The sequence below is a fragment of the Mustela nigripes genome, chromosome 8 (genome assembly GCF_022355385.1).
Source record: "Mustela nigripes isolate SB6536 chromosome 8, MUSNIG.SB6536, whole genome shotgun sequence".
Taxonomy (NCBI): Eukaryota; Metazoa; Chordata; class Mammalia; order Carnivora; family Mustelidae; genus Mustela; species Mustela nigripes.
Genome location: NC_081564.1, coordinates 53,817,911 through 53,840,069, shown reverse-complemented (window position 1 = coordinate 53,840,069; position 22,159 = coordinate 53,817,911). Strand labels below are relative to the sequence as shown.

Below are 22,159 nucleotides of genomic sequence, written 5' to 3'. Positions count from 1 at the left end.
TTCTCTAGTATTATAATTACATATCTTGCTATGTTTCTTTGGAAATGTAGATTATTACAGCACCGACTGTGGGTTAAAAAGGATTTTGTGGAATCCTTGGTAAAATAACTGCCAGTTATATCTGTGTGGGATATGTTCAAGTGTATTCTTAGGATAAATAGGATTTTCTTTCTTTTGAAAAAACTCTATGTTACTCAGCTTTAGTAATCACTGTGAGTCTTTGGGAAGGTTACATAACTTCTGAGTATTAGTGTTCTCACCTCAAAAGATGATGGAGATTTAAAGAAAACATTTGAAAATCCCTTAAAGTGTTGCTTGGCAAAAATGAGAAACCCATGTTTGAGATGGTTAAATTAATCTTATATCAGTAATACTAACAGGATATAACTTCTACCATGTATATTTTCCCTTATGGCAGTGTACCTGTTATATGTTCATTTTCTGCCTTCATGATATGGCTCTGGCCCATCTCTTGCAATGCATAGTCTATTTTTTGTAACTGAGGAAGGTTCGTTGATTAATAAAGAAAACAGTAAATAAAAATGACTCAATTATTATCTTTAAAAAAATAAGCAAATAATTATATTGTATTTGGCTTGCTTTTCTTTACTTTTTTGGTTGTTTATTTATTTATCCTTACCTGCCTTTACTGAAGTTCTTAGTATTTGCGTTTGGATTTGGATTACTACTTGATGTCACTTGCCACTTACTTTTATCCTGGAAAACTTCTTTTTACCCTTTATTATAAAGCATTTCTACAAGCATGGAATTGTTATTGGGGTTTCCTCAAAGGTTGATAAGTTATTTATCTCTTGTTGCTTTTGAGATTTTGTCTTTCGCATTCAACAATTCCACTATAACGTGTCTATTTGTGAATGCCTTTGTTTTTTGGTACCAGAAGTATGTTTTTTAAAGTTTTGCTTTGTTTTCTTCTCTTTTTTTGAGAGAGAGAGAGGCATGAGCAGAAGGGGAGAGGCAGGGGGAGAGGGAGGAGAAGCAGACTCCTGCTGAGCAGGGAGCTCCAAGTGGGCCCATCTCAGAACCCTGAGATCATGACCTGAGTCAAAGGTAGAGGCTTAACCCACTGAGCCACCTGGGTGCCCCCATGGTATTTGAAGTTATGTCAAGCTCCAAGCTCATTGAATATATTTCTCCTATGTCTGAAGGGCTTCATTACTCCTTATTATCTTACCACAAATACTTAGCTCACTTACATTGAAGGCCCAACCCCTGAAGGCACTTTGGAGTTTCAATAAGAGTGTGGATGTGAATTGAGCTTAATTACAATTGCAAGTAAGCAATTCTATAGGACAGAAGGATAATAGATGAGTTTCCTTCCCCAATGTATGTGATTTCAATATTATCTTGATTAACTCTGAATTTATGATTTCTTGAAAGTATATTGACTGTTAACCACCTGTAGTGAAGCACTTCCAATGTATGTTCTTATCGCACAATTTGTACCTTCTTTACATAATTCATTACTACATGTAGTTAAATAATGCCCATCTAACAATGGATTTCAAGTTCTGGGGTGTCTGGGTGGCTTAGTTGTTTAAGAGTCTGACTCTTGATTTCAGCTCGGATCGTGATCTGGATTGTGAGATTGAGCAGTGGTTTGGGCTTTGCTCTGGGTGAGGAGCCTAAGATTCTCGATCTCTCAAATCCTCCTCTCCTTCCTCAAACCCCAGCCCACTGTGTGCACCTCTCTCTCCCTCCAAGGGGAAAGAAAAAAAAAAAAGATTTCAAGTCCTAATCCCTGGAATTTGTAAATGTTACTTTGTTTAGAAACAGTCTTTGTAGATCTAATTAAGTTAAGGATATTGAGTGAAGAGATTAGTTTAGATTATCTAGTTGGGGTTTAAATGCTTTCAGAAAAGATGTGTCGAGAGAGAGAGAGAGAGAGAGAGAGAGAGAGAGCATGTGCATAGGTGTGAGACAGACAGACAGACACACACACAGAGGAGATACACCAAAGAGGAGAAGGCAGCAGCAGATGGCCTCCAGAACTGGAAGAGGCGAAGAATGGATTCTCCCTTAGAGCTTCCAGGAGTGCGGCTCTGCCCACATCTCTGAATTTCAGCTTCTGGCTTCCAGGGCTATGAGGGAATAAATTTCTCTTGTCTTCTCTTTCTCTTGTAATTGAATTCTCTATTTTATTTATCTGGGAATGTCTTTACCTCACCTTAATTTTGGAAAAGTCGTTTTTCTGGATATAAAATTCTTTTTTAGCAGTTTTTGTTGTTGTTATTGTTTTTGGTTTTGGTTTATTTTTCTTTCTTTTTTTTTTTTAGGTTCAACACTTTGAATATATTGTCCTATTTTTTTTTTTTTTTTTTTTGAGAAGTCAGCTGACCTTGGTAACTTGAGCATCTCAGCTACTAGGGCTTGGCTGTGCTTGGTCTTTCTGGTATACTTGTTGAAGGAATGAATAAATGGGCTGTGATTCCCCCATCACTCATAGTTTATTAACTGTAGGACATTACTATATTTCTGGTTGCCCAGCAAAGGAACTGAGAAGGAACTGTAAAAGTTTTATGAATAGGAAAAAAGAAGCCACAATTTTGTGGGTGGTTTTTGCCTGTGGGTCGAGTTAGAATTTGGATTTCTAGGCTAGAAACAGTGGGTACTCTCTGAGGAGTAGGGGGTAGCCGGGGTGATGGAGGGGTGGGCATCTGAAATGGTGTTTAATTACTGTACAATAAGCTACAACAGTTTTTCGGGCTAGTCATAGCCATGCTTGATGCAGCTTCTCCGTGGTTTCCCTCCATATTGGTCTTGCATCACAAGGCAATAAGGGATTATCCATGGGGCCCAGTATAGAAGCGATGCTGCAAGATGTTAAAGGAGAGATGTGAGAAAGGTCTAAAACCCAATGACGAAACACATGCATCATAGGTAATTGAGAGGAAGTGCTTCAGATTTAACAGAGATAAGATACCATATGGTTTGACCTTACGGGCAACTTATAAATATTTGACTATATATATTTATCTGAATATATATGTAGTTATTTAAATATAGATATACATATATACGTATATATGGCTACTTGAATATATAGCCTCAGACATTGCTGCTTCTGAGTCCTATTCTACATCAGAAAAACAAAAACAAAAACAAAAAAAAAACAAAGTCAAACTAAGAAAAAGGACCAAGTGACTTGTTTTGAGTTTTGCAGTGAGCATCAGTCTGCTGGAACTACTGTTCAAAGAGGCTTTTGCCATTTGACTCATTGACTGCATAATGATTTTGCTCAGATTAATCACCCTCTTATGCGGTCTGCCAACATTGATGGCTATGTCACGTTACTTCAGCTTGTGCTTCAGGGTCCAAAGAAGAACACTGTGTCTGTGTATGCACGTGCGTGCAGGTCTGTGTTTGCAAACAGGAAACCCATTCCCGAAAGAGTAAATTTCTTTTTCATCCGATTTCCAATTTCCTATTCTTTTCTTATACATTTCTTATTTTCTGTCATCTATGGGAGTGTTTGTCTCTTTGCTACACTTCCCCTCAGCCCGCCGTGGCTTAGACCTAGTGTGTATTGCCACCCATATCAAATTCTATTTCTTCCAAGAAGCTACTTCAGCCAGAGGTGATATCTTTATTCTTTGAACGCCTGTAGTATGTTGCTTGTATGCTTACATTTTTATCATGATGGTCAGAATGACAAGAGTCACTATTTGTCAAGTGTTCACTATATGCCTGCCATAGGGTCACATCCTTTACCCAAGTTACCGCATTTAATTCTTACAATTCTGTGAAGTGAGCTCTACTATCTCTGCCAATTGAGAAAACTGAAATTTGAGAAGACTGAAATTTAGGGAAGTTTAAATGACTTGCACAAGACATAGAATTTCTGAGTGGAGAATCCTAAGTTCACACCTAGATAATTTCTATAGCTTTCATTTTCAACCTTGAACAATTATCGTCTCTTAGTCCAACCTGATAGCATAGTAGATGTATTTTCTTTCCCAGATTATATGATGTCTAAGGAAAACATCCTATATTATTTCTTTTCTTTCTCTAATAATGGCTTCCAGTACCTAGCAACTCAATAAATACTGATTGGATGAATCAATAAATATCTAGAATGAAATTATTGTAATAAAAATTACTGAGCCTTAAAATATATTTTGGAATAATTTAAGGAAGTTATGCTGATGGCTACAAATGAGTCATTATAAAACTTAATAAAAAAAGAGGTTATTTATGGGTAAGCATGATCATTATGCCAAATATCTTTTTTCATCTTTCTTAAAGTTCTGTATGCAAACAGTGTATGAAATAATGCAATACAATATTCACTCACAGTTTTTGTAAGTTTCCTAGCTGGATGATTTGGTTTGGTTCAGTTTATCAAAATGTTTTCGTTTTATTTTCACTTTATGTGTTAACTTTCTGTCCTTTTTTTTTTAAATTTTGTTTCCAGGATGGTGTAGGGGTGGATGAGAAGCTATCTTTGCGGCGGGTAGCTGTGGTTGAAGATTTCTTTGACATTATCTATTCGATGCATGTGGAAACAGGGCCAAATGGAGAACAAATTCGGAAACATGCTGGACAAAAGAGAACTTACAAAGCAGTAAGTTAAAAAAACAAACAAAAAAAGAAGCAAAAGGCATGCATTTTGAAATTTGGTATTATGTATGTTGATGTTGGGTTAAATATTTATAAATATTCTATCTTCAGTATAAATGAGACTATATCATGGTTACACCCAACATTTAAACTATTATGATTAACTGATTCTGTTTTGGTCAAATATTCGTGAAGTCTATTCCATATAATTGAAATCTGTCTCTTGCACTCTCATTTTGTTTTCTTTAAATATACATAAAATGTGGTAGTCCCAGTCAAATGGCCACAAATGGGAAGATGTATTTGTGTTATACATTCAATATGTATTCAAATCATGATATATGGATTATGGACTGGGATATATGAGCTTTCATACTACCACTTTAATCTTAACCTTTCTTCCCCTTCAAATCATATCAGTATGATCAGGTATTTCCTATTTAATCTTATATTCCCATGAATAAGGAAATTTGATGTTTTTTTCTTGTGTCACCTTGTATTAAATACATTTATCCTAAAGAGTATGCATTTCTTAATTTTCCAGAATAGAGAATTAAAATATATGTGTTGTTTTCATAGATCCAATGCCCTTGAACAGTTTAAAATGAAAATATACAATGTTTTTATCATAAATTATATGGAAAACATTTAATTAACTGTTAAATATTGAAATATATATATATTCTCAAAATGGAGTTATATATTATTTCTAAAGTTTCTAATTATATTTACAGTTTGACCTAGACAGTTTAATCTAGCTTTTATTTAATCAAACATTTTATGAAATCATCTTATAGATCTTTCATCCTTTCTAGGAAAATTGAACAGTAAATTATTCTTTTCCAATATGAGCAAAGTATACATCAGAAGTGTTTTATCAGCAACCAGAATAATATCCTTTTTTAGAATTCTTATTGAACTTTGCTTTTGGCTACCTTTTTATTGACTGTTTTCAGCTATATTGATACACAATATCAGTCTGGATCCATTTTTTTTTCAGATACAGAAAAATGTGTGAAATGCTCAAAGTTTCAAATACAGGTACATATGTTTGAAAATTAGCTACTGAGCATAAGAAATAGCTTCTTTTCCATAACTATTTTTTGCTATATTTCCAGGGTCATATTGAACCTTTGTAGTTGCATAATAACCCCTAATACATGTTGTATTTATCTCTCCTCTATGGTTTTGTTTCTTGGCTGTTTCCAAATTGCATGGTTTGTGGGCAGGCACTATTGTAAGTTTCCTTACATAATTCTGCCACATAAACTTTCTTTTGACTTGCATATCCTAGGAGACATTCTTATCATGACTAATGACAATGGCCTAGCTTCTTAAAATAATCTTATATAGACTAATATTCCTGAACATACTCATTTTGCTTGTCTCCTAAGCTAGGGTTGTATCTTTGGGTATTAACAGGAAACAAATATACAATGATTTACTAATATCACTAACTGTGTACTCTGATAATCATGCATTTTCATGAGCTAGCTGCCTGAACTGGATAGAACTTTGTAAGGTAGGACTGCATAAGTTCGGCTGTGAAATGAGAGCAAACAAATAAACAAACAAACAATCAAAAAGGCTTCATTGTCAGTAGTAGTGTGGCAGCCAAATCTGTTTCAGGGCCAAAAGCAATTTAAAATGATTTAATCTTTGGAGTGCTTTTATTGGAGACCTTTAATTCATACCATGACACAGACCCAGGTCTCTCACCCTACTTTCTTAGGTGAAATGTAGGGAATGTGATCCATTGCCATTATGCATGCTAGACACATCCAAGAAATTGGTAAACATGTTCCTGACATACATCATTTTGCATTCACATTATGAAGACATTTTCTGCATTTTGGGGTGGAAATACCAACTGTGGATATACAAGCAGCACCGAAGCATTCTCCATTCCCTCTTGAGAACATCCTATTTAAAGATCCTTTCCCCAGTTTATTTTTAATTTCCACATCAAAAGTACTTTTCTAATATCACGAATGTTCTTTTTGGCATGATCTTTTTTTGCCTTCCGGTATATCTTAATTGAATCCTAATTAAGAATGATTTCCATTTTATAGAGTCATAATACATCATAGAAAAAAAAAAAAAGAACTGCTCAGTGCCAGGGAAACCATACATACCACTCTACAATAGAGTAAATCTAATGTTAGCATTTCACATAAATATTCAAGTAAATGGGGCATAAGATGAAATGCAATTTGAAATGGAATTGGGTTAGTGGTAATAGGGCCCTAGACTGTTGGATCAATGTTGAGTTCTCAATACTAACACTAGAACTGGCTAGTCGTTGGTAGAATTAGCTTGATACCTATCGCAATTAGAGTGGTTTCAATGAAGTTTAAGATTTTTTTTTTTTTCTACTTCTAACACATTAGTCATAGCGCATGCATCATTCTCTTTATTGACCTTTTTCTCCCTTTTCCAACATGGCCAAGAAACCATACTTATACAACTAATCATTAAAGCGTTTCTTATTGTTTTAATAATATTATCAATAGATTTAGTGGTCATTTTATTTACTTTGCCTTTTTTTGCAAATCTTTCTATGTTTTCACTCTGCAGGAAATGGTGGTCCTTTAATAATGGATTAACTTTTGAATGCTATTTGTTTTTACCTATCTGCAGTATGTCATTCCTTGAAATATCTAGGCATTATATGACTTAACTATTATTGCAATCTGATCTGACTATAGATAAAATTGGAGGGTATGTATTCTACTACTGATGAGCTCTTTTTAAAAATCCACATAAAATGACACATTTTAGGAATATGTAAAGGCTATCATAATTGTTTTTTTCAGTCATTGGGAGAATTCTAGTGTCTTTTGGGTCATTTTTTCCCCCTGCATTTGTCCTTGTGTATATATGAACTATTACTGCTGCACTGAATGTGTTTTCTTCAATATATTTGACTATGGTCAGCTTTGGATTATGTACATTAACACAGCAGAGAGAAGCGATGGCCCATTCGAGTATCACTTATATTTGAATTTAAAATACATCTTTGTACTGAAAATTGAATGCAAACAGGCTTAGCAATTTGGAAGGTTACACCAAAATTAATGATGTAGTATTGTACAAAATTACTGTGAGATGTTGTCTTCCAGTACTTAATTCTCAACTTCTGCCTGAGCTCCACCTTTGGGAATATATCACTCTTCTCCAGTTGTCTTTTTTATTCATTTATTTATTTATTTATTTATTTATTTTAAACATTTTTTTTTTTAAGATTTTATTTATTTATTTGACAGAGATGACAAGTAGGCAGAGAGGCAGGCAGAGAGAGGAGGAAGCAGGCTCCCTGCTGAGCAGAGAGTCTGATGCGGGGCTCGATCCCAGGACCCTGGAATCATGACCTGAGCCGAAGGCAGAGACTTTACCCATTGAGCCACCCAGGCGCCCCTCCAGTTGTCTTTTTTCACATGTATTTTATCCCAGCCTTAGCACAGTTGCCCTTCCAGTAGCATAAATTAGGGTCCGATTAGAGGATTAAGTTTCAGAGCTTTTTCTTCTACATGTAAAATTAGAGTGACTGGGGGAAATCCAGGAGCTAAGGGTGAAAGTCAGTATTTTCCGTAGTGAGAAGAGTCTGCATATAAATATATATATGTACACACATGCACGCATGCACATACACAACTTGTAGTGTGGTACCGTAAACCTACATGTATTATTCACATACATTGCTGCCAATAATTACATTCATTTAATTCAGAGTGGAGAACATATGCTAGGGCTAAAAGAAAATAGGCCAGAAGCCAGACAAATTCAGTTTCAGATTTCAAATCTAGCACTTCCTATCTGTGTCAGTTTTGGCAAATTATTTACTTTTTCCTCCTCCTGTTTAGAGGGAGGTAATAAAGTGCACGGTGTGGGGATATAAGTGAGTTCATATACATAAAGTGCTTGGTGTATGGTCAACTTTGGAATGATGTTATGTTGCTTTTATCCGGTCATTACTCATGTTCCAAGCAGAGGGACAAGCAGGACCATTAACACAGCTCTGCCATCGCCCTAGTTCCACTTATGGATACAATTTCTTCTGCCCACCCTGATGTCTCTGTGTTGGGAGAGAAGAATAATAAACGCCTCATGCATTCTTTTATGTCAGACTTTAGACGTCAGCATCCCTGCGAGGTCCACTGTATAAGTTTTATCAGAGGTTTCACTAGGCACTCTGCTTTTTCCCAAGTTTAAGTCTATTAAATTAATTTCAAGTGAACTTTTTGAAAAATTTTAAAATTGTCTCTCTTTAAAGAATGTGTTTTCAATATGAATTGAACATCCCTCTCTAGGGACGTACTCTAGAAAAACAGCATATCATGTACAATATCCACATTCCTAATCTGAAAATTTAAAAATGTACGTCTTGTCTTTATCTGATCAGATCTAGAACACTTAACCTCAAGACTTTAGTTAGCATAATTTTTTAAAAAGATTTTATTTATTTATTTGAAAGACAGAGATCACAAGTAGGCAGAGAGGCAGGTGGAGCTGGGGGGAAGCAGGCTCCCTGGCGAGCAGAGAGCCTGATGTAGGGCTTGATCCCAGGACCCTGAGATCATGACCTGAGCTGAAGGCAGAGGCTTTAACCCACTGAGCCACCCAGGTGCCCCAGTTAGCATAATTTTTGTTCTCTTCTTTTCTTAAATGCTTTATTGGCTTAGTGTTTCCGCTGCTAAATAGGATATTTTAACTTGCACTGGTTTCTGCTGATTTGTTACATAAAATTTTCTAGAGTTCTTGTCAACTTGTAATGAGACTCATGAACAAAATTTGTAGCCATTGTGGTGTGAAAAAATTACACTATATTAAAATTCAAGAGTTCCAAACAATTAATTTAACTTCTTTTTGGCTAGGCTACCTTTCAGTTTTCTTTAAACTCTGAAGGAACAACACCAAAAAAAAAAAAAAAAAAAAAAAAAAAAAAGGAGGTGTGTCTGGGTGGCCCAACTCTTGATCTCTTGATATTGGTGGAGGTCATGATCTCATGATCCTGAGGTCAAGCCCCACATCAGGCTCCATGCTCAGTGGGGAGTCTGCTCAAGAGTCTCTCTCTTCCTCTCCCTCTGCCCTTCCCCCTACTTGCTCTCCCTCTGTAAAATAAATCTTTTAAAAAAGAAAAAACTCTGAAGGAATAACACCAACAGTAATAGTGTACATGGGCCATTACTGTGCTGGCGAAACAATGGAGGTAGTAACCAAAGTGCATAAATTAGTTGGCACCAGATATGTGGAAACATAGGGAATTATCCTGCTGTTATAGAGGCACATTGGCTGAGAAACATAGTGTAGAGATAGAACATTTTGGTTCCACCATTATCTAGAAAATTCTTCTGTAAATAATTATAATGATGATGATAAGAACAATAATGAAAAGGATATGTAGTCATTGGACTTTGTATTTCCAGGAATTTAAAAGAGCCATCAAAGGGAAAGCCCACAAAATACCACCAAGTGTCAGCAGATGTTCACTGCTCTGCTTTTTTGTTAAAAAATTTTTTTGTAGTCTGAACCATGTTATGAATGGGCAGCTTCTTAGTTACGATTTTAAGCTGCAGCACAACACATGTGGCTGTCCCACCTGTGTGTGTTCTCGTCTGGAACCTGATGGCTTTGCTATATATCTCATTTGTTTATTTATGGCTTTTCTTTTGCATCTTGGTTGTAAACAAATATGATCGTGTGACCATCAGCATTGTCTGTCTTGTGGTCCTAGAGTCTGAGACAGCGTTTAATAGGATTTGCTAGATCTTACTGTTGAAACAGATCTACCTATCTAGTTCTGTGATTAGTGCCAGGAGGCTTTGCTCTCCAAATATATTCCCTTCCCTATCACAGTGCCTCAAGTTTTCCAGTTAGGATTTAATTTATTTGGGTGAAACCATTGACCCCTATATCTTTATTTGGACCTCAGATATCCTTGGGCAGAAAAAGTTGGAGAATAAATTAGGCTGCTAGCTGTCATGGACATTTTGTATGATCATTTCATAAACTTGCTTCTGTCTCCCGTGTTTAGCTGGATTTAACTCGACCATAAAGGAGTTGACAGAAAGGGAATGGGGGATGAGCTAAGTCAACATTCCTACATCTCACACCCCAGTAGTGTGGGATCTGCCTGATTTTTGTTTGAATCCCAGTGCAGAATTACATATCATAGCTTTTGAAAGGTGTATGGTGTTTGGAAGTTGAGAACTCAGGTCATCAAGACAAGGATAAAAAGCCTTTACACACCTCATTTGAAAATCTTCTCCAAAAAGAGGGAACCATTTTTTTTTTAATGAAATATTTTTAAAAGATGAGAGTACTGTTCAAAAATAGATAGGAGAGCCCTTGTTGCATGAGCACTGGGTATGTAAGTATGTATGTGATGTAAGTATGTAAGTGATGAATCTCTAAATTCTGCACCTAAAACTAACTGGAATGTAAATAAAAATTGGGAGGAGAAATAAATAATAAAAGTAGAATGGAAGAATTAGATTTAAAACTATAAAATTTAAATAAGATTTCCTAGTAAAATTTCTCTTCAATCATGATTTACTAAAAGAATATAATGATGTGTGCTTCTGCCCTTCCTATTTCCTTTTGCCAATTTGAATTCTTCCTTTCCTGCCACAGATCCAAGTGCATGGATAGGGTGTTACTGAAGATAAGTGTTGGGGGAATATTCTGTGGGACTTAGAAATTAATATTATGTCTGTAAGCCATCTTCTTTGACTTAATGTGTGGAAATATCAAAGCAAATTAATATAGAAAATAAATATAGGTTCCTGTCTTTTTATATAGATGACATTTTTATTTCATTATTATACAAACTACAGTGTCTTAAATAAACAACTGTTCTGGATATCCAAGAAGAGATAAAAAGAAACCTTAAAATGATTCTAAATTCAAATATTTTTGTAGACACTCTTTAATCTTGAATTCAGTGATAATGTTATATAATAATTCAGTGATTTAGAAGTATGTTTTACAATGAGTTTATCTTTGAGAGTTTGAGTACAAAATATTACTCAATTATAGATATTTTATGCTACTTTTATGAGGTTCCTTTTGTTCATTTGTTTTTGTATTTTATGACAAGAGTAGATGTTTAAAAAAAGAATCACACAATTACTGCTGATTGGGGGGACCATGTCTCCACTGTATAAGCACAGTTAGCCAAAGGCCTGTCCCACAGGAGGTATTCAATAAGTACTTGTTGAAGGAATAAATTCTTCTGGTCTTTGTGGAAATCCTTGCCTTTTTAATACCAACTAAATAGTATAGAGATGTTACTATAAATAGAAATAATGAAATAAGATTAGTTAACTTGTAAGGTTGTAAGGCTGTAAATCATGGTTGTAAGGAGTGAGCATTGCCCAGTCCATGTTTACACTTAACAAAACCCCAGATTTATGCAGTTGGTTCTCAATAAGGTAAAATAAAGTTATCAAACACGAGGTTTCTCATTTGCTTTTCAGGGAAAACTTCAATGCTCCTTCTTTGAGGTAGGATGTAAACACTTTACTTACTTTTCCAGAGATTGGTTTATTTTTATCAGATACACATTCAAACCTATATATTCTGCACATACATATATAGGTTTTACAGAAGTGATTTATAAATATTGGAAACAGCCATTAAATTCAACATGGTACATATTATATTAGATCCACTTTTATGTTAGAGCAGCCCTATTGTTTTTGATAACTAAAAATAATACTCAGCCTAATAAGTCAGATGTGTAAAACATCTCAGAAGGGCAAAAAAAAATAAATGGCCTGGCAATTAGAGTTATTAAACAACCATTCTGAAATAGAAGACTGGTATACCACCATTCATCAAAATTGATTTATTTCTCATATAGGTATAGTCAGAATTATCACAGGTGGGCAGATTAATAGTGCAAATCCATTATACTCAGAAACTGTCTTTTCGGTAGTGGAGATCATCCAAAGACATAAGAGCTCACTGAAACTGGTTAATCATCAACTTATGTCACAAACCTTGTCATTAATAATTTTTGCATTAAACGATAAGGTCCCAGTGAATAGATACAATCCTGGAAAGGGAATTAACCTTTGAAGAAACCATTAACTCTTTGGATCCAGCCTAGTAAATTGCTCCTTCGGTGCACCCTTGTGGTGAAAGTGAGCCAATGCAGCTTTCCGACTAGGGATGATTCAGGCCTCCTAGCAGTTGATTCTCACTCAGATCCAGAGGTTTAGGTATTCCTGGGTATGGTCATCGTATAATAAATAAAATCTCCTGAATTTTTTCAAGCATATGCATGTGTATACCTGTATAAATACCCCGGTAGGTATTTAGTTGGGATAAAATATAGCAAGAAAAAGGTATAGGATGTCAATGACTAGTATGAGGTAATATAGAGAAAATGGTGCCAGTTTTGATGTCAGCCAGACCTAGTAAAAATCCCAGATTAGGTGACTTCTGTAGGTCTGCGTCGGGCATGTATTATTTGAAGGATTTATTTGAGGCTCAGAAATAATATATGTCAAGGTTTTAACAGTAATTGCTTCAAACGTGATTGTAGTGGATGGAAACTTGTTTTTCTTTAAAAGGTAGAGTTATGTGTGGGATGACAGATGCTATAAACAGCTTCCTATTAACTAGAGTTTGAAAGATCTATGTCTTTCTTTTGTCATCTGCACTCCTGTTTGGCCTAGGGATAACATCCAGCCATGTCTTCATTCTCGACTTTCTCAGAATTGAGATTATTAGTCACTAGCTTTATCGGCAGCAGTTTTCATTTCATGATCGGTAACCAGAAACAGCCTTTGCCTATTCCGTATCTGTTTACCTGTTCTACTTCTCTCCCTCCCCTCCCCCTCATTTTTCTGGCAATGTCCTCTCTGGGTCAGCACAAAGCACAGCAGAGCCATGACTCTGCAACTTGGTCCCAGTAGTGGGAAAGGACGTATATCCCAAAAGAAACTGACCTAGCTGCTACTTCTGAGAATTTGGAATGCCCACGGAGAAATTTCTATCTTGGTATGCTTTTTCTCTTTAGTAAAGAATATGTAAGCATGGTATTTTTTGTCCTATGTACCCACTAGTTGTATAATTATTTGTGTACCTAAGGCGATATTTCTCAGCTGGGCACCGTAGGCTTCTGGGCAAGCAGTTGGCTTTGTTCAAAAGCTCCAAGCCATTTAACATCCTTTGTAACTGAATGTGAAGTTCCAGCCACACCAGCCCCGCTTCCTGTGAAAATCAGAACGCAGCCCTGTTCTTGACGTCAGGTCACCCTGACAGCACAGTCAACACCCCAAGTTGAGAGACATTTTCCGAAGGAAACCACGTGGCCAGTTTTCTACTTAGTATCTCTGAATATTGTTTTCATTATCTACCAGTTGTTGAGCAAGTCAAGAATTCACAATGATTCTGCATCCTGGCACGTGGTTAGCCTCTCCTGATTCTTTGGTTTTCCTGCACAGATCTTTGAGGGTTGTGTAACTTCTCAGACTCCCTCAGAGTGAAGTCTAACCTTCTCCAATTTCTTCCATGTCCCCTCAAATGCCTAACTATTGCCTGCTTTGAGTAACTGCAGCAACAGTATTCTTAGGTACTTGTTTGAAAAGAAGCTCTGTGTCCCTGCTGACCAGCAGGAAGTAGTCAAGGTAAACTTTAACAGAGGGGGTTAGAGTCGGAGGCAAGGAGAGCTTGAACGTGCTGATGAATTCTACACCAGGAAGGCTGATTTCTAGCTGGCCTTCCCTCAGCCCTGGGAAAAAACATTAGTATATCATCTTATACACACACTTCAAAAGAAATCAAGAGAGGAAGTAAATCCCCCCCCCCCCACTTCCCATGTGTGTAATTGTATACTTTAATGTAGTTTGTCATGCTACACGTAATTGTATAAGCATTTGCTTTGCTGAGTCATTTTATTTACATGCAATATTTAGGGATTCTCTTTATTTTACTATTAGGAAACATTCATGAAGTAAAACTTTTCACTGCCCATCTGCTCACTTTTTTTCATCTAATATAAGAATTCTCTGTGATGACAATCTGTTCCTTAACAGACAAATATTCTCACATAAGAAGCAACAAAAATAGCATTCACAACTTTAGAGATCTAGTGCCAGTTGATTTGATTATCTCTTTTGATGTTGTCTCATTTGCTCAATTGATGACTATTTTAATTATTCTAAAATACAGCTCCAAATTAAAGATGCACATCATTATAAAAGAGATAAAAGTCCTTTTTTGCAAAGCAACACTGCTAAGTTTGAACTGTAATCAATGAAGCAAAACTGTTTTCAGGAAAATTTAATTAATTATAATTAGATTAACTCTCATGCTTTTTCTTGTTTGCCTATGCCTTCATCTAGTCATGTATAAGGGTATAGGGCTCCATTCATCTGTTTTGCCCTGGAATGCTGTTACCTCTCTGCTTTCCTCCTCCGATTTCATCACGTGGTGGATTTCTGTGCTTCTGCCCAAGCTGAGTGTCTTTGCCTCCTTCCTCCCACTCTAGCATTTGCCAGTCCCCGGAGGACACCAACTTACGCCACTGCGCTCCTTTCCTTCCTCTCACACTGCGTATTTGATGCCTTTGTTTTACATTTTCAGATTGCTTTGAGCTATCTACAAATTGACCTGAACTGTCTAAAAATATCCCTGCATGCCTTAGACCTTCCTTAGGCCTTCATTTTAAATTTGACCACATACCCAGCATCTCTCAACAGCACAACAAAGATCTTTGGATTATAGATAACAGACCATTAGTGAGTTATTAAGTCAATTTTGTGGGTTGTGAACACTTTAAAAAAATGAAATAGAGGGGAACCTGGGTGCCTGGGTGGCTCAGCCAGTTAAGTCTCTGTCTTCTGCTCGTGTCATGATCCCAGGGTTCTGGGATGGAGCCCCGTATGAGGCTCCTTGTTCAGTGGGGAGTCTGCTTCTCCCTCTCCCTCTGCCTGCCTCTCCTTCTGCTTGTGCTTTCTCTCTCTCTCTCTCTCTCCCTCTCTCTGACAAGTAAATAAATAAAAATCTTTTTTAAAAAAAGAATGGAAGGCAAAAGAAATGATCAGTTTTATTTCATAAATGTGTATATGTGCTAGCTTATGATGAGAAATCTATTTACACTTGTACTGTTGGTCTAAAAAGCTGGAAAACACTGTTTAAATGGGGACTGTGATTTCAAATTGCCTGCATACTTTCCAATGATAACTTTCATCTACCCTACTTCTCACTCCAGTTCTTGGTACATTCTTAGATTTTCCTGACAAGCTACTTGTTTCAAGTTTAAAATTATGGGGCCCCTGGGTGGTGTAGTTGGCTAAACGTTCCACTCTTGGTTTTGGCTCAGGTCATGATCTCACATCTCGAGATCAAGCCCTGCCGGGAGCCCTTCTTCAGGCTCCATGCTCGGTGGAGTCTGCTAGAGTTTCTTCTTCTCCTCCTCCTTCTACTCACCCCCCTCCCCATCTCATAAATAAATAAATCTTTAAAAAAATAAAATTATTTTCAGGCTCTAACTCATATGTAGATATTTTTAAAAGATTTTATTTTTTATTTGACAGAGAGACATGTAAGTGAGAGTGGGAACACAAACAGGGGGAGTAGGAGAGGGAGAAGCAGGCCTCCTGCTGAGCGGGGATCCTGATATGGGACTTGATCCCAGGACTCTAGGATCATGACCTGAACTACAGGCAGATGCTTAACAACTGAGCCACCCAGGCACCCATCTAACTCATATTTTCATTTATCTTAGATAAATGTATCCTGCGAGATTGCCAGATTTAATAAATAAGACACAGGATGAATTTCAGATAAATAATAATTTTTAATATGTTTGCCCCGATATTGCATGTTTATCTGGAATTCATATTTAATTGGCCATGCTGTGTTTTGTCTACTACCATTAATCCTATTTAAAAATCAGCACTAGACCCTCAGGGTAGAAAAAACTGTGTGTAAAATAAACACTGTACTAAGTCCCAAAATAAGTGTAAGGATGATCTGATTTTGCCATGTTATACCCAGTTGCTTTTTTAAAAATTAGAAATCAAATTCCTCCAGTTGTGACAAATAGTACAACGCAGCTCTAGATATTCAACCAGGGCAGGTCATCCTCTTAACTAAGTGAGAAAAGCAAGGGGAACTGATGAATGATCCAAGAAGAAGGAAAATGATCAGAAAAGAAAAGGAAAAGTGGACAGTAGTATGGACTGGAAGTAGCAAACGAGAATCGTGCCAGAATCCTAGCAGATCAAGCAGTAATGCAGGATTCTTAGGAACTCACCCCAAACCTGAGAATCCTATCCGGGAGCAGTGGTGACTTTGGGGTTGAGGTGCAAATGTAGCAGCGTCCTGGTTTTGATATCGGTGAGATTATTAAGGTCCAGGAATTCACTTGGTCATATCACAGATGTTTAGGGGTCAGACCGACATAACAGAACACCAGATCTTTCTGAAACAGTAGCTAGGGTTTGAAGCAAAAATTTTCGAGGTCCAGAAGGAATGCAGACTTGATATAGGCAGACCAAATGTCTGGCTTTTTGTCTATTGATTATTACTATGCATGGACTTTTTACCTAAGAATATTTATGTTGAGTTCTGATGAAAGTATTTTTCACATTCACTTTCAGATTCATTTTTCAGATTCACTTACCAATAGGTGATTCCAACAATTTGATGTATCCAGGCACATTTGTGGTGTAGAACCATATCTAGCTGTATTCAGGGATAATTATACTGTCCGTGCATTCAGTAGGTATTTATTGAAGATGTAAATGTTTAGGTGAAAAATGTCTTCATCTTTGAAAGATGGTTTCCATATACACCTCTGCAAATTAATAATTACATCTATAGAAGTACAATGATGCATACTATGCATCTTTTTCATGCCTGAGATGCATAAAAGTGAACTTATATAAATACAAGGGCAAATCATTGGCTAGACATTTCAGTTTTGTAATACACCTAGAAAAATGTCTGAGCAAGGTGTTATAACATTGCAAACTTTTTTTTTTTTTTTTTTTTAGTAGTCCAAATTCCCTCCTTTCAAATATATTCAAAGACATACAATGACTAGAGTAGATAAAGTCAGGGTAGCCCTTGTTGAATAAGAGATGTTGCTCTGAACCAAGACTTTCATTCCCCAGACAGAGGTTTCTCTGGACCATGGTGTTGCTATTTCCTTATGAATCTGGACATATATGTCTATAAGTCTATATACTTAGACTTAGAGGTTTTTTCAATGATAGTTAAATTTTATTAGTTTTTAAAAATACGTTTTCTAGAGTTACACAGTAATGTACATTGCAGTAGCACAATGTTAAATATCACAATACTAAATATAACAAGATAAACAAATTTCACTAGGACATTATTTCTAATTTATTTTTTGTTCAGAATCTCAAGAGTATACGTAAGAGAAAATATCAGAAGTTTGGCCCCAAGGGCAAATTCTTCTATAAGTGTACTGCTTGGTGTTCAGCAACAAACATGTTTTTAATGTTATTATTCCAGTAAAATAAAAGTATTATTTTTATTTTCTAAATTCATTTTATAAAGTAAAGGCAAGAGTAATTTAAAAATAGTATGATTAGACCAGTTTTATCTGCTCTGAGGCTCAGCATCTGAAACGAAGCCCACTATATCAAGACAGCAAGGTGAGGAGTATTTTAATTTATAATGAAAGTCAGCATTGCCTCCTACTTTTCCAAATTAATGATATTTTGTAACATTAAGTTAGTTTTTGCTAAAATCTTAGTGAACTTAGGACAAAATGGTGTGATAATTTGGTGGGTAAATCTTTTGACTTTAGACATTCTGTTTTGCTTTAAAAAGTGATTTTCAATGCTTATGACTCACCAGTGTCATGTAATATCTCTATTCCAGCTCACGGGTTGGGCTTGCCTCTTAAGCCGAGAATGACTTCTCTACTAGTGAATTTCCTTCAATAATTAGAATTCTTATTCCTTCAGAAATAGGTTACTCATACTCCTTCTTGTACTTTCTATTAAAAGTGGAAGTCCTGGGGCTCCTGAGTGGCTCAGTGGGTTAAAGCCTCTGCCTTTGGCTCAGGTCATGATCCCAGCGTCCTGGAATCCAGCCTGGCATTGGGCTCTCTGCTCAGCAGGGAGCCCGCTTCCCCCTCTCTCTGCCTGTCTCTTTGCCTACTTGTGATCTCTCTCTCTTTGTCTGTCAAATCAATCAATAAATAAAATCTTTAAAAAAAAAAAGTGGAAGTCCTCTGCATTGAGTTCTTGGCTGTTAAACATTTCAACATTGTTGCAGAGCCCACCACTTCAGCCATCAGTTCTGCGGAACAGCCTCTTGTTAATTTCCTCCAGGTGGCGCTCTCCATTGTTACTGTGGAGTCTGAGGTGTTTCTTGTTGAACTTTGTAACACAAGTGCATATACTGAGAATTTGACTGCTCCTTGTATTCAGAATGTATTCAAACTTGTCAGAGCATCTTAAACTTACAAAGAACCACACACTGGGGAACTTTATAAACATTTCAGGATATTAACTTATGCTGTGAGGTTAATATTCAACTCTTTATGGATGAAACCATCTCTCTCTTTTTTAAATGCTGATAAACAAGAAAGGCCATGAAATATAGTGATTAAGGTGATAGTCTCTGAAACCAGATTATTACCCAAGTCCTTTCTCTTTACATGTTTGACGAGTCATACAACCTCTCTGAATCATAATTTCCTCACCTGTTAAACCGAGATGAGAGTGGTGATGCTAGTAATCTAACCTTAGGATTGTTGGGAGGATCAAAAGATAAAATCCATGTAAAGTCCTTGCTTAGTATAATCCAGTTATTAAGGACTCAATTAATGGAAAACTTAAAGACATATTTATTATGTAGGAAGTATTTCCTTTTGTCTAAAACAGCAACAGTGAGTAATAGTTGTCATATACTAAGTGAAAATTTTGATTTTTGAACTGTCCAGTCTCTACCATATCAGGAGCCAGAGTCCTGGAGGTATATGTGACCGTTGAATACATTTAGAGCACCTTTCCACAGAAAATGATCAGAAATTAAGCAGTTAAAATTAGAGAAAAGGCTTGGCACTGAGGAAGAAAGATGTAGGGCAAATAGGCCCGTTTTAAAATTCTTCTCTGTTAGCAACATTGCTATCAAAATTTTATGGCTTCAGTTAATGAGCTAAACTTCCATCTTGTAACTGAAACACACGGTCTGAGAAAATGCAGCAAAGCAATGATTTATTGTTATATTGTTTCGATTAACTAAGTTCTTCAATTTTTCTAACTTCTATTTATTTCATGTATTCAGCTCCAGGTAGGAATGATTTACTTCTGAAGAGAATGCTCTGCTATTCAAAAATAAATGTAAGAAAATTTTAGGAATTATATATTATTGAATTTACAAGATAAGATTTACAAGAATTTACAAGATAAGATTAACTGTGGTTAAATTAATTTAACCACAGTTGCTCTTTTATTTCATTATTTATTTTTTTATTTCATTATTATTTATATTTTTAATTATTTTATTTATTTATTTTTATTTTATTTATTTTTATTTTTATTTAATTATTTATTCATTATTTATTTATTATTTTATTTCATTATTTCATTTTTTACTTTTTATTTTTTTTTAGGTCTCTTGCCATTTTTACCCTAACTGAACTGTGTTGAGAGGAAGTTAGAATATGGCTTTATATTTGTAAGGTTTTGAAAAATTATTGTTTCTCCTTTCTTCAGAGTAGCAGGGACATTGGCAGGGTAAACTGCTCATCTTCTTTTCAATCATAATATGTGCCAGTAACCTTTTCAAAAATGGATCCCAAGTAGTTTGTTGTTGTTGTGTTAACCCACAAGTGGATGATCAATAACAGTACCCCTTGTAGGACTTGATCATGAGGCCTTCCTCAGGTGGGTCTGTTTATCATGAGATTACTAATGTTGTACTGTCTTGCTATCGAGACCAATTTCATTGTTTAATCTATCAAAAGATGCCGCAGCTCAGTTATTTTTATGTAGACGTATTACCATATTTTTTGATGGGAGAAATTGTTTCTTCTTTGAATTTATGATAATAATCTGATTCATGATATTTGGCATTATTGATGAACTCCAGTTTTAATGGATTTAGGATGTAATAGTTTAATTGAAAACAGTTTTAATGATGTCCAAAACAGAGGATTAAAGGTCTTTTGAAATGGTAAGTAATGAAGAAATATGTTGTGCGACAACATCCCACCCCTTAACCAGAGCTATTTCAAAGTTAAAAGCAACCCCAACAGATCTTCTGATGTAGCTCAATTTTCACATGTGCTGACTTTGTTCTGTGAAGATACTTTCATACATCAGGTGTTTTTGAAATGCATAGTTTTTAAAAATCTAATTTGACATTTCTATTTTCCTTGGACATTACACATTTCTCTCTCTGTTGGATAAGCCCACCGTGGTCCATTCAATTTATAGAAATTGACAAGGGTTTGGGAGATCCAGGCTTGAGTTCCAGTCCTTTGCTTACCCACTATTGTGTAACAATGGCAGTTCCTTTCATTTCTTCATACTGGTCACTCCACTTATCAGAAAATTACTGTAAAATCTGTTTAGATACTGTCTAAAATAATGAATGCCAAAGTCAATGAAAAATAGAAAGCATGGTATGAATCTAAGAAAACAAGTCTAGATTCACAGAAAAATAAAGCATTTCTATGAAAGAGATACCTCATAATTATTTACATGATAAACAGTGATCATTAGTTTGTAAATTTCAATATGGCTAGGTTCTTGTCCTTCCTTTGGATGTTAAATTTCAATTATAAGCAATATTTGTGGCTTGGCATAAGGCAGTTGTCATTTTAGTGTTTGGCTCAGAGAGACCAAGACTAATATCCATTCGTGTTTTGTTTTGCTTATTACTAACAGGAGGCAGTGTTTCTGCATGGACAAATTCTAAGTAAAAACCCTATCCTTTCAAAATATAAAGATATTTCTAAGAATACATTTTCTAGTGAAGTATTAATCTCATCATTTTCTAGAAAATGTCCTGTACTCTATATTCAAAGCTCAATTTTTATCCCCCAAACAAATCATTAGATTTGAAGAATGGGTCAAGGAAATAGACATTTATGAATGATTAGAGCATTTTATGTAATTAATTATAGTATTAGTGGAATAGGATTTCAAATATCCGAGTCAAAATATTTTTCAATTTTGGTTCCTTACTTCTAGGTTTTATTTGCTACTGTTATTACATATTGCATAAAGAATGTCAGGACTTTGATGAATGGACAGCCTAGAAGTGCGCATCCCTGAGTTTTATCATCATTTATGAATATCTATTTAAAGTTGACTTAGCATTTCAAATGTTCACTCCCAGCAGATGGAAACGGACCTTTCATTAGAGGAGGAAACATAAGGGCATTTAGCCCCTGCCTCAATTTCTAAACACGCTTCACGTACGGGCTTTCAATGTTATCTCTAAATGGGGTTACCAGAGGATACTGACAGGATCAAAAGACAGGGCTTTAATTATGGAATATACTTATTCAAATGTAGCATAATTTAAGAACTTTTTAAGACTATTTCTTCACTTTTAAAAATACTCTAAGAAC

The 22,159-nt window shown here is 35.7% G+C and overlaps 1 protein-coding gene across 9 annotated transcripts in view; it reads left to right on the top strand.

The window, feature by feature from the left end:
- NOL4 (nucleolar protein 4) overlaps nucleotides 1–22,159 on the top strand; it is a 406,246-nt gene that overhangs the window by 88,116 nt on the left and 295,971 nt on the right. For 6 of the 9 annotated variants that reach the window (XM_059409422.1, XM_059409421.1, XM_059409423.1 and 3 more), the window contains one exon: nucleotides 4,433–4,582. In XM_059409422.1, coding sequence (XP_059265405.1) covers nucleotides 4,433–4,582 — 150 coding nt within the window. Of the gene's footprint in view, nucleotides 1–4,432; nucleotides 4,583–5,556; nucleotides 5,620–22,159 lie in introns of those variants that run through there. The other 3 variants (XM_059409431.1, XM_059409430.1, XM_059409429.1) reach the window with 3 other exon arrangements.